The 13,875-nt window shown below is 50.4% G+C and overlaps 1 protein-coding gene across 2 annotated transcripts in view; it reads right to left on the reverse strand.

The window, feature by feature from the left end:
• Positions 1–13,875, reverse strand: part of NBEA (neurobeachin) — a 377,725-nt gene that overhangs the window by 197,210 nt on the left and 166,640 nt on the right. For both annotated transcript variants that reach the window (XM_090258648.1, XM_090258647.1), the window contains exon 35: positions 10,511–10,575. In XM_090258648.1, the coding sequence (XP_090114774.1) occupies positions 10,511–10,575 (65 nt within the window). The remainder of the gene's footprint in view (positions 1–10,510; positions 10,576–13,875) is intronic.

Raw genomic sequence — 13,875 nt, forward strand, 5'->3', positions numbered from 1 at the left:
TGGGCAGAGCTGGCCTCGCAAGATGGCTGCAGCAGGAGCCCTCACCCTCCATGCCCTGGGCACTGTGATTCTGTCACCGCTCCATGGAGAATGGCACCTGTGCCCCGCTGGGGTGGTGCCATGGCCTGAGAACCGGCCTGCTAACTGAAAGGCCGCTGGTTCCCCGGTTCCCGGCCAGGGCTGTCGGCCAGGCCCCCCACTGGGGGCGTCGAGAGGCAGCTGCTGGGTGCTCCTCTCCCTTTCTCCCTCCCTTCCCATCTGTCTAAAAATAAATAAAATCTGAAAAAAAAAAAAAAACAACAACCAAACAAGAGGAGCCTTCTCCCCGTCCCCTCGGAGCCGCCGGCGACCTCCTGCGGCCCCAATACAGCAGAAGACGCTGTGCGCCTCCCGAGCGAGGGGACGGGAGGCCTGCCGCTCCGCCCTGCTTTCGGGGCGCCCTTGCTTCTAGAACCTGCCGCGGGGCTGAGCGAGGCTCGCAGCACGTGGAGAGCCTTCCCGAGCGGAGGGCTCGGGCCCCCGGGCCCAGGTGGGCTCTCACCCAGCAGGACCAGGTGGCCGCAGCTCCAGACACGCCCACGCGGAGCCCAGGACCCGCGTGCGGGGCTCGGCCAAGGAGACTCACGAGACATTAAAGAGGAAAAGCTGTTGTTTTAGGTCACAAGTGGGGATAATCCTAACGGTCCCCAAACCCCTTACCGAGAGGTGGGCGGGGAAACAGGTGGCTTACACAGCACACTCAGCACTCAAAGAAGCCTCACGAATATTTGTCACTTTCATTTTTAAACATAAGAACCCACAGCTCAGAAAAAATTAAGTTCCTTGCTGATGATCACAATTAAAAAAAATAATTCTCGTAACTGTGAATTTTGGGTCGCATCTTTGTCAACCAGCAATATTTTCTGAAGTGCGTGCGTAGAACACTGCAATTGTGTTGACGTCTGCGGTCCCCGTGGGGACAGCCCAACGTTCGTCCCCTCTCCTTTGGCCACTTGGAAGCAATGACTGGGACGCTCCCACCTTTAAATGCCGGGTGTGGCAGAAGTAGGCTTATGGGTGTGAGGACGCGAAACTCGGAGACGGTCCCTGTGTTATTATTATTTATTAATTGTTGCATTATTTTCCATCCAGACAACTGGAAACCTGCTTTTCCTCCCGGCTCTATGTTCTCGTCTGCAATAAGCAATTACTCTCTTTAAAAAAAAAAAGCAAAGAATATTTGAAAGTTAACTCTTAAGTCCTTTCTCTCGGTTTTTCTGAAAAGGCAAACTTATGAAGTAATTTTAGCTCCTTTACCTACGTCTTTTTAAAAAATGTAGTTCAATATTCATCGTCCTTCATTACCTACCTAGCTTTGCTCTCCCCAAATTTTAACCAAGGACGCCACTTTCAGGACCGCCGTTCCCCACTCCCACTGCGCACTGTCGACACCAGTCACCGCGTCTTTGCTTGCCCCGGTTGTCAGGCACTTCGATCAGAACGGGACAGGCTTCAGTTTGTCTGAACTTCCGTTTCTGCCAAGCCCCAACTCACAGTAATTCTGCACCTACGCTTCCCCACTTCTCTCTCTCCACGGCGCACTCCGCTTCTTCAATTATAAATACACGCGTGAGCAGAAGAAAACAGATATGGATCCTGATACTCCTAACCTATGGTTTAAATACAGTTTTTAAAAACTACATATGTCTTGGAAGAATGCTGGTGTGTCCCTGCACCTGACACGGTTTGCTCGGCCCCGGCCCTAACCTACGGGCTCGTAGTATTTTATGGCTAAATGGACCCATGGCTGAAGGAATGCAGGAAGGGGGCCAAGAACATCTGGCTTTTAATGACAAGCCGCTTCGTACCTATGAAATTCGATGATACCTTTAGCACACAGAAAATTGGGTAAGTGAAAATATCAGGTAATTTGGGAACCCTGGTTACAGGCCATTTTCCTTCTCAGTCTATCTACACAACACGGGAGGGGAAGGGAGTGGCCTTCACCTGCGCACATAAGTTTATGTGTCAAAGGAAGGAGAAAAGGAAAACAATCTGTTCAGTCATAGTCGTTCCTGCTCTGAACGGGGCCGTCATCGATGCGGCAAAGGAGACCAGTGTCCTATTTCCAAAGGAACAGTTATCAGTAAGGTGGTACTGACGGTCCAGGAAGTGTCCCCACTTATTTAGTTTGCTAGCATTTAAACAGCCTGCCTCCGACCTGAGACTCTGAGACCCTGCATTTCAACTCCAAACCCTCCTGAAATGGGGTGCAAGCAGCAACCAGGAGAAACGGCCATACGAGAGGGGCGCACTCCGTCTCCCACCGGCTACGGCGGCCGAGGGCACAGAAGGACAACTGGGTGGGTCCGAGGGCTGCCCCTGCGCGGCCTAAGAACCTGGACGGATCCTCCTCCCCGGGTCGGAGCTTTAGCTTCAGATGACTGTTGCAGGGGTGCTACACCCCAGAGGAGAGCGCACAGGCCTGCGCCCCGAGATCATAGTTCATCCACAAGACAGACTGATTGAACACCTCCATGTCCAATAAACTCTTTTTTTTACCTTGTGACCCCTTCACCCACTTCTCCACCCACCCACCCCCACCTCTGGCAACCTCCCAGCTGTTCTCTGCACCGAGGAGCTGTTTTTTAGGTTCCACACTATACGAGAGGTCATACAGCAATTGTTTCACTCAGCACAACGCTCTCCAGGTTCGTCCGTGTTGTTGCAACGGCAAGATTTCATCCGTTTTTACGGCCGAGTAATATTCCAATGCAGCACAACTGTTCATCCACCCGTCTGTCCACGGGCACTCGGGCTGTTCCCGTACCTAAGCTACTGTAAATACTGCTGCAGTGAGCATGCAGGTGCAGGCATCTTTCCTGGTTGTCTTTGTTTCCTTTGAATAAATACTCGGAAATAAAATTGCTGGGTCATATGGTAGTTCGTTTTTAAAGATTTTTCTGAGGAATCTCCATACCGTTTTCCACAGCAGCCGCACCAAGTTACATTCCCACCAACAGTGCACAAGGGTCCCCTTTCGCCACCTCCTCGCCTGTGGGTTACCTCCTCTTTTTAAAAAAACAGCCGTTCTAACAGGTGTGAGCCGAGCGCTCCCTGCAGATCTGACTTGCTTTTCCCTGGTGGTCAGTGGCGGAGAGCGTGTTTTCAGGCACCTGCTGTCCATCCGTGTGTCCTCTTTGGGAAAGATCTATTCCGATATAGAGCTCTGCCTGTTTTTTAATGGAATTTGTTGTCTTTTTGCTGTTGAGGTGCACGAGACCTTTCTATATTTTGGATATTAGCTCCTTCTCAGATATGTGACTTGCAGATGTACTCTCCCATTTGGGGGGCTGCCTTCCCACGGTGCGGATGCTTTCCTGGGCTGGGATGGAGTCCCACTCACTTGCTTTTGCTTTAAGTGTCAGAGTCAAAAAACCATTTGCCAAGACCTGCCTCAAGGAGTTTACTGCCTATTGTTCTTCTGGAATTTTTGCTACAATTTAACGTCACATAAATGGAGTCACATGGTATGTCTTCGGTGCCTGACTTGTGCAGTGTCAAGTCACTGTTAAGCTCCACGGATGCTGTGTGTATCAGCCCAGACCCCTCATCACTGAGCAGAAGCCCATGGAATGATACACCACAGCTAGCCTATCCGTTCACCTGCTGAGGGACACTGGGCCATTTCTGGTCTTCGGCTCTCATGACTGAAGATGCTACGAGCATTCCCGTACAGGTCTTAGCGTAAGCCTATATACTTACTGCTCTTGGGAAAACAGGCAGGCTTGGAATTACGGGGTCCAATGTTGACTGTATGTTCGTCTTCAAAGATGCTGACAAACTACTTTCCAAGTGGGTATACCCTCCTCACTCTCAACAGTAAGTCACAAGTGTTCCCAGCACTCCGCACCCACTCCAGTACTTAGGATGGCCGGTCTACCTAATCACGTCCTCACAGTCCGTGCATGACGCTGCCTGTGGTTTAAAACTGGACTTCCCAGATGAGTCACGAGGGGGAGCATCTCTGCATGTGCTGACTGGTCGTCTGCATGTCTGCGTAGGTGACGCGTCTGTTCAAACCGGTGGAGGAATCTGTACTGAACAGTTGGCCCTTTGATGACTGAGTGGCAAGACCCCCCTCCATCCCTCCTATGGACCCACTTGTTCCTCTTCCCAACAACCCCCAACTCTGTCCTTTGGAAATCGGTTTCGTTTAACACAGCTCCTTCGTATTTTCACAGAAGTTTCAAAATCAGCTTGTTAATTTCTATCCGAAACAAAAAAGCCTGCTAAACTTTTGATTAGATCTGAGAACACAGGCGAGTTTGGGGGAAACTAAAGACTCAACCGTGCGGGTGTCCTGACCCGGCAACACGGCGCCGCTGCGGCGTTTATCTGCTCGTTTGTAGGTTTTTCACAGAAGCATTTCGTGGCTTTTACTGTACAGGCCCTTCACACGTTTTACTGAGCACATCCTTAAGCACTTCATGTTTCTGATACAATTACAATGGTTTTACGCTCCCAGTATTTTACACATGTAACAAATGTTTTCGTAATGGGTGTTTGAGTAGCGATCTCACATCCTGCGACTCTGCTCGGGTCATGCGCTGGGTCTAGCACCCTCAGAGCTGCCTGCCTGCCCAGCCCGGCGCTGAGTGCAGGCGGCGAGTGACAGCATCCTGCCCGATGTGTGACCGGGGGAGACGCGGTTCATCTGTCACCGCCCGGAAGGTGAGCTCCAGGGCTCTGTGGGGACCATTGATCACACCCAGGGAGCTGCATTTCTAGTTTACGGAGAGCTGACATCATGCAGAGACGCTGGGTGTCTGAGTACTTCCCCTACGTCTAGCTCCCTGTGTAGCGAGGCAGCCACACGTTTCTTCGTGCTGAGCTGATGTGGTGCGAGGCACTGACGGGTATTTTGGATATAGAAGCAAATATGACTTTGGAGTCCACACCTGTTGCTCCCGACGCGACCCTTTTCATATACTGCTGAACCCGGTGGGCCGAATTGTATTAGGGGTTATTTCACCTACGCTTTCGGTGGACGGTGGTCTGTAATTTTATTTCTCGTCATGTGTTCGGTGTTCTTTTCGGGATGACAATATTCATGAAGTGAGCGGTAAAGTATTACCTATTCTCTTTCTGGAAGACTGAGCAGTGGTGTTACTTCTTCCTTAAATGTTTAGGAAAAATATTTAAAAGTTACTTTTAACATCAACTCTGCTCCTAAGTAAGTTAAGCCCATTGTTTTTCTTATATTTTGCTAGGAAAAAAGAAAGTCTAGACTTTGGTATCATGAATTGTTTTTGAAGTCTGTCTCATAATTATAGGTAATGCTATTTTAAAATATGTAAAAGTCCCATACTTGTTATGATATAGAAAGACACATTATAAACCCTATCAGCATTAATAATCAGGTAAAGTTCTGGTCGTTACTTGAAAGTTGGGACAACTTTGAGTCTTTATTTAAATAATATAAAGCTCCAAGGCAGAATGTGATTCCTGCAGATGAGATTACGGCCATATTTGTTTCATAGATAATGAAGGACATAAAGCTACTTTCTAAATCTTAATTTCACAGATAAAGCAAGGCCTGAATTCTCATCCCAAACAGTGTGCTTTCGTGACTGCTTAGGCTTGGTTCCCTAAGAGAAGCCCTCTCCAGTCACCCCTGTGCACGAGAACAGCTCCTCTTCCTGACGCCGTTACAATCTTTATCATTCACTTGCACCTCTGACCTCCATTGTTAAACCGTCTACGACGTTCTGAACTGTTTATTTTTTTGGCATGTGAAGCCTAACTTCTAAGTTATAAATCACCTGAAGACAAGAAACACATGTAAAATGTCTTTGTGCCACTATGAAACTAAGCCGTTTGATGACTTTTTTATGGCTCTGTGTTCCAGCTTATTTCTCCCACGTTAGGTAACTATGCAGGGGTTAGGGACCCCAGGACACCTGCACAGGTGCTACACTCCTTCTGTCGCCGGAAAGCCACCGCCACGTCTTCTCAGTCCTGCCGGGCGGTGGGCTGTGACCACGACAGACGCGTCCTGGAAGGAATTCGGTGTCCCCGGTGCACGTCTGGGCAGCAGAGCCGGGGGGCTGAGCTGGCTGCCGTGGGCGCGGCGCGGCCAGCGGGAGCTCCCCAGGCCGGAGCGTGATGCGGCGCCGCAGGGCAAGCTCCCAGGCCCGGGCCCGACTGTGTCCTGGTCTCACCTGCTCGCTCGTCCTCGTCCCTGTCCTCCCGCCTTCAGGGTCTCGTCCTCAAACCGGCCACGCACGCCGACCCTGTGGGCACAACCCCTCCCACAGCCGGTCAGTTCACTCCCTCCCGCCCCCGCTGCGGGAACCGCGCACCGGCCACGATGGCCACAGCCACCGGGGGCTCCTCTGTTGCCGAGCTGGTCCTAGTTCCGTCACCATGACAGGGACAGTCCATCTGTGTTGTCGCTGAATCAGCGTTTCCTACTGAAGACCTGGGTCACCTGCATCCTGACCGGCACGTGCAACAAGTAACGTTTTTATTGTAAAGCATCGCAGCAAAAACGTATCCCTGTCCCTAAGAAATAAAAATAGGGATGTGGCACGGAAATGAATATGTCCTGAATAGGGCACCATCCCTGTTTTTGTCTTTTAATATAAAGAATTATGACTGTTTTATGAAATATTACTTAGATCTCAGCATATTAAAATAACAATGCCTCGAAGAAAGTATATTTGAAGTTGTTCACAGAAGAGAAAAACAACCTCAAGACACATGTATATGCACACAGATTTTAAACATGATTTAAAGTGTAAAAATATAATTCCTATAAAAATCTATGATCGGCACATTCTGAAATATGTTTCCCTATTACTTGAAATCAAGCCATTATTAAACAGCACTTGTTTATCTTAGTTTTGGTAAGTAAATACCATTTTATTTATCATCAATGTCTGAAGTGTATGAATTAGTAATTGCTATTTATGACCTATACAATTCATTTTGTAAGGTACAAGATTTTTTTCACCTTATTGTTTGCAAAACGATATATTGAATAACTTACTATGTGTGTAAAATGAGTGACAGAGTCATGAGAAAAAGGTACAGATCAGGTTCCACATGAAGAAAACGGAAAGAGGGAACTTGTGTTTTCCAGGTGTTCCCAGGGGTTTGAAGTTCAGAATTAGGCCAAAACCGCAATGCTAAGAAAGTTTCTTATCTTACAGTTTTGGAATAAAAAACTGTGTTTTTTTACATACGGCTTTTTGCCAGGTCCAAGACACCAAACAAACCCAGTAGCCAAATCTCATGGGTTTAATTATTAAATAGTATTTGCTAAAGTAAAAGAAGATATTCAAGTTGGGGCCATTTATTACTAAAGAATCACAAGTGTACTTGGACGCAACGGGCTTCTTCAAAATCTAAGAAACGCAAGCTCTATTTTTTTCCCTATTTTAAAGAACACAATAAAAGTTGGAATCTTGCAAATTTTATGTTAAATTCAGTTCTAAATAACAATACATCCTGGCTTTTTTATGAATGTACATTAATTATACCCTACAAGCTTTCGAAAAAGTAATAAAGGTTTATTTTAGGTAAATGATTAATATACTTCAAAAAATTGCTCAAATTCCATAATTTAAAAGTCTTATTTGCTTTATAGTTCAATGCACATTTTAATAATTTAAAATCCAATTATTATTGCCAAGATATTATAGGCAATTTTACATCCCATTAACCTTGCTTTGTTTTAATTATAAAGACCCTTTGTTAGGTTCCTTTAACTGATCCGGTTTATAATTTGAGCCCGTCCTGGGGAGCACTTTCACTCAGCGGCACATTCATCACCTGTTTTGTCTCGTTAATTGCAGACAAACCCACAATTGCTTTGCCCGGCGGTGATTGATGAGCTACGTTCACGAGGGTAGCTGTTAAGGAGGATAAACATTTATAACAATTTCCACTTAAAGGTTTTCATCTTCATCCCCACAAGGACAAATTAAAGACACATCCTAACAGCCAGGAGACGGTGTCTTTATCTGCCTCGCGTCAAACTATGGGAAGAAGTTAAGGAAAGCGCCCTGTGCCCGGGCCCTCGGGACGAAGCAGGAGCACAGGCCCTAGGACCACGCGCGCCCAGGGCAAGCGTCCGCGGACAGGAGCGCGGGGGCCGGCGCCGCGGGGCACGATTGCCACCCCCGCCCCCAGCTACCCCGCGGCGGGGGGCTCGGCCCGGGACGCCCGCTTCGCCTGGTGAAGGACAAAGGTCTAAGTGGGAAGGACATGCACCGAACTCAAGGGCCGAGTCAGCCAAATTCCCCGTCCCCGCTCCGCGGCGCGAAGGAACCCTTCCGCTTCCCGACTGCCCGTGCCGTGCCGGCTGCCGTAAGAGGGGTGCGTGCTGTCGCCGGCCCTCAGCGGGGTGACGGCCCCGCCGGTGTCATCCGAACCCCGGGGGAGGCCCGGGCCGGGCCTAGAGCGCCAGCTCAGGGGCGGAGAAGCGGCGACAGAGCCCGGCACAGAGCGCGCCCCCGCGCTGCGCGTTACCGTCGGGCACGGACGGAGCCCCACGCAGACCCTACAGGTGCCGGGCGCCACTGGGGGGGGGGGGGAGGTGCCGTGAGAGCCCGTGGCCCCCTGCGGTCCCTTTGGTGCGGGCACAGGCGGGTGTGCGCTTGTTCCAACGCCGCCTGCAGCGCAGACTGTCCCTGTCACGCTGCACTGGCTTTGCTTGGATGCGCCTTTTTTATTACTCTTGTCCATTCTACGGCAGTTGTCCTCGGGCCACCCCCGCTGCCGCAGGCCATCACCACACCAGCGTCCACGTCCGTGGGTCACCCATGGAGACACCGTTTGGAGAACACGGACCCCCAGGCCAGGGGAAGCGCCGCCCCATCCGGACGCCCTGCGGTGCCCCTGTGCCCGGCCCGTGCCTGCCTCCTTCTCTCCTCCAGTCCCCTCCGAGGCCAGCGTCTGGGACAGAGCAGGTGCTGGACAGACACTTGCTGCATTACTGTGTACGTGACCTATTCCCGTGTGTTTATAGCTGGTCATGTTTTAATTATTATTCCAAAATCATCTCTATTGGAGGAAAAATTGGTATAAAAATAGGAGCACACATCTGGAGTGGCACAAAGAACATCATGGTGAGCATTCTGGAGGTTTTCATGGATTGAAATTTAAACAAAAATTTAACTACTTCCTATAATTCCAACCACTTTCCTAAAAAAAAGAACAAAGAAACAAAAATCCCAGAAAGACAAGAAAACAAAACAAAACAAAATAAATCCCAAACGCTATCACTGAGCAATAAAACAGCGTCAAAGCCAGTTTCCCCTCCTTCCCGTGTGACGCAGGAACTGCGGTCTAAGTGCTGAAGGTTCAGTTCTGTGGACTCTCCGGAGAGTTCCTGACGACGGACAACTTTGTTTCTTACCTCACAGCTGAAACAAATGAGCAACATGAGCGCTTCCGTGAACAGACACTTTATAACAGACATGACCACGGCCGCCCTGGGCAAAACTATTTTCTACTTGTCATCCGCTGAGGATGAATAATAATTATTATCAATTCTGACAATAATAACGTTTTATAAGAGCTACAGTGTATGATTGTGTAAAACTTTATGTTATTTAAACAACTGCTATTTTTCTGCATCTTTTGCTTTGCAGTGAATGTAAAATTTATTTAAATTTTCGGAACTATATTATGATGATGAAAAGTAATTCAAGCACTGACGATCTAAATGAGAAATATACTGTCAGATGAATCGTAACAGAGGCTAAAGTTATTTAAGTTGGTTTAAAATTGGATCTATATATAAACTAATTTTCAAGGAACATGTTGTAAACGCTTTTCCACGACAGGCCCCCTTGATAAAGGCAGGTGACAAATGCGGTGAGCACTGTCCCCTCATCAGCGTAATGAAGTTGGTTTGCAATGAAACAGCGACAGAGGGTGCCAAGCGGCCATTCTCTCCCGGCTGCGGCCGACAGAGGCCGCGCGTGTCCCAGCGACGCACCCATGCCTACAGAGCACTGGGGACATCACAGAGAGAGAAAGGCAAGACCAGGCTCCAGCATCACCTTCCTGACCGCGTCAGCCTAACAACGGTGTGTGCCGGTCCCTAACCAGACGGCTGTGTCCTGTGCTTCCCGCCCTTCACGTCTGCACCGGGTGCCAGGCAGCGTCCCAGGCTCGGACCAAAGCACCTCCCCTGAGCTGAGACCGGCAGCGCGGGGCACCCGGGCACGACGCGGGGCGCAGGGGGTGTGCAGCTGGGGCCGCGGCCGGGCCTCCCTCGCTCTGTGTCCCACGGAGACCTTCTCAAGGCTGTCCCCTCATTTTATCCGTGTCTTGCCCCCCCCACACAAATAGTTTTAACATTTAAATTTTGTTCCTTTAGTGTTTCTGTGATAAATTATTTCACTCAAACATATTTTATCTCACACATTTTTGGCATAGATGGGAGGAAAGCACAGCTGCCTGGTGGAATCAAACGCACACGGACATGTTGTCTAGAAATTGTAAAATTCATTACCTTCCTTCGTTGATGAGTTCGATAAACGCAAGGCCTGCGTTCTTCTGGATGGAGTTCTGCCATTCCTGAAAGGAGAGACCGAGTGTCAGCACGGCGGGCGTGTGCGCGAGAGCCGCAGCGCGGCGAGGGGTCGCACCGCAGCCGCTGCTAGCTTCCATGTGACGGCATCTCTAAACCTGTCTTAAAAAGTTCACAAACACTACTGCATTCCTCAGTTTAGAAGGTGCTTCTGAATTCCCACTCAACCTCAGGCTGGATGTCCACTGAGTGGGAAAGACAGACCAGAGACCGCGGACCCCGGCTCTCGGCATGGGGCGCCCTCCTTCCCAGAGGCCCGATGCCTTGTAACGTGACTGTACAGGAACTGGACGTGTTTGGCATAAAACTTTAGGCCCAGATGTAGAAAGTTTTCATCGAGGTTATCAAAGGAAGATTAAGAAACGTAAACAACATATTCAGATTGATTTAGAAACGAAATGTTCTAGTCCCATGTGCAGCCCAAAGGACTGGAAAGGACATTAAAAATGTAGTGTGAGAGCAAATAAATAAATCCCTGTGAAATCTGTAAAAAAGAAGATATTTAACATTAAACTATATCCAGATGTGATCTTCCTTTGCTGATTTAGATTAGACTGTATTTGTGGATCCGGCCCTTCCAGGCCATCACTACGGATAGACGTGATTGTTCTGGAGGGCTTTCGGTTAGGAAAGTACATGGCTTATGCTACGGTCTTCCCGACATATTTAGGACACACTTTAAACAAATTTTATGGTTTTTGGTTTATCCTGCTGATTTCAAGTTTTGGGGTCTTTTAAAATATAGCTGGCAAATTGCAACTTTTGGATGAAAATTTATATCCCTTTCAACAGCACCATGAAAAACACTTCCCTAATAGGTTTTTATTAAAAAGTTCTTGGTGATCACTCACGTCACCCAGCTACAGGACTTTTCTCTGGACTTAAGGATTAGAAGTGGCCCCCCGGCACGTTGCTCCTGACCGCAGGCCCCTCAGGGCTCTGCCACCCGCTGGGAGAGGGTCCACAGCCCTCTCTGCTCGCAGGGCGCCGGGGAAGCATGACCGAGGAACAGAGGTGGGTCCCATCTCCCGGGCAAAGGAGTCCCTGACGGGGACGAGCGCGCAGCCCGGGTTGGTCAGGGCCCCACGCCAAGCCCGGTGACTTCATCCTCAGCACAGCCGCTGTGGCTCAGTCAAGTTTAAGATGACAAGTGTAAGGAAAGCTGACCAGATGCCAAGACTGTTACAAAAACTGTAAGAGGCTCCATCTGTCCTGCACTTCCACTGCCTCTGACGGTCCCGATCTTCTGTCCGCAGATGTGAGAAAAGCTCAAAAATGTATTCGCTACAGGATTTTAAGCAACATGCGCTGCAATACGCTCCACTACAGGAGTTCAGCACTGACTTGCTTAACGGTGTCCCCCTGCGAGTCTGCAGCCGCAGTTCCCTCGTCCGCTTCACACGCAAAGATACAGACAGTTGTATCTCTGAAGGAAGAGCCGTGTTTTATTCACGTGCGTAACTGGGGGGCAGGAGAAAGAGATGACGTGACTTTCGTGGGGACTGCACTACAGCAGTAAGCCAACAAGACTTTAATTCCAGAAGTTTCGTGGTACTGGATGGAAAACAGAGAAAAAAGTCCTGACGTATAAAATTGGATAAATAGTATGCATCCTGGTACCATGTCTTTAGGCGCCATTAGCTGGCTGCCTCCAACATGAACCCCTTCTCCTCTCCTCTGGCCCGGAGGCCGCCGGGTTACGCATCCACGCGTTTGGGGTGGGCGGCCAAGACCGCACGTGAGGGTGTAATTCAGGTTTTGAAGATTCTCCAAGTTTCTCACGAACAATAACCACCAATCTGCACGCTCTGCACTTACCACGGCCAGCTCTGTAAGCCCCGTGAACTACTAGGAACGATCTGTGCGGTCGCAGAGGTGTCACTGATGGCCTCTGCCAGGACGAGGGTGGAGAGCGTCTGCTTTTCCACATGTGGCAGGAGACCCAGCGGCCTCGGGCGGGACACGAACCAAGGCCCCGCTAATACGTATCCACTCCCCTGATGTGTAAGAGAAAACAGTCAAGTGATTTAATTCAAGGTCACAGGCAACGGGAGAACAAAGATGAATCTAAAACGCAGCAGCACAGGTACAGAGGGTACCAGTCCCTCAAGGTCCCCGACCGGCCACCGTCTCCCGGGGGACACTTCAGCGGAGGAGGGGCTGAGGTGACCCATTAAGCCCACAAGAAGCAATAAAGCTAGAAATTTTAAACAAGACTTTTCACCAGCTGTTCTCTGAGGTTAATCTTACACCACTCAGTTCAGCCTTTCACTGTTGGTGACTTTTAAACACCACACGAGTCTTGAACGGCAACGAGGAAAAACACAAGCTTGCTTCTTCCCGTCAATTAGGAAAACACTAAACGAGAGAGAAGGGAGGACCGGATATTCCTCCCAAGTGTATCTCGCCCCTCGGAAAACGTCAGGATGGACCGTGTCTTAAATCTTGTTTAAAGACGTCTGAACGGCAGCCACGAAAGCGACACAAACGACCAGCTGGGGCTCGCAGACGTGAGGCCCAGCCTCTCTGCGTCCTGGCAGCACACGGCGCAGAGTCCCGCAGTAAAGAAACGAAAACGCACACGCGTAACGGAAACACGCGGGGGCGGGGGGAAGCGCAGCCCAGGAGGACGGAACCGCCGCCGCCCCGTCCTATGGGGCAGCAGTGCCGTGCTGGGTACCGAGCGCGGACGCGGGCAGACCACGCGCTTTTGGCGTGGGAACAGACGGCTTGGAAACGCTGGGAATGGGAAACGGGGCGAACACGGCCCACCATTTCCTCACCCTGACTACCGCGTAGTGTTGGCAAGCAGAGCAATGCCCCCCGAAACGGAGGCCTTCTCACTGACCCCCCGCCTCCCGCTGGGTCTCAGCCTCCTGCAGGGAGGGCAGAGCCTGTCCCGCGGGACTGTGTGCCCCCGGCAGGCGCAAGGGATGCAGGCTGTCTCCTCGGGGCCCCCTTCCTGCTGGGTGGCTGAGCCCTCCCGGAGCTACGGGGTCCCTGCACTCTGCGACCCTCCCCCGGGCCCAGACACAGGCAGCCATGGCGGAGGGCTTCGGAGGTCCCCACGGGCCAGAACGCCGTCTGAGAACAGGGCCAGGAATCAGCGTTATTCCAAAGCGCCCACGTGGCTTCCCTGCGAAGGCCGTGCCGCAAAGCGGGGACTCAAAGGACTGGAAACGCGGGCGCCATAGAGGGGTGTGCATGCTCTCCTTCCTGCTCGGTTACTCCGCTCCCTTCGGAAGCGCGCACCGTGGGGTCACAATGCGCAGCGTAACCAGTGGCCA

The sequence above is a fragment of the Furipterus horrens genome, unplaced genomic scaffold, assembly GCF_987537825.1.
Source record: "Furipterus horrens unplaced genomic scaffold, mFurHor1.1.pri manual_scaffold_12, whole genome shotgun sequence".
In the NCBI taxonomy this organism is placed as follows: domain Eukaryota; kingdom Metazoa; phylum Chordata; class Mammalia; order Chiroptera; family Furipteridae; genus Furipterus; species Furipterus horrens.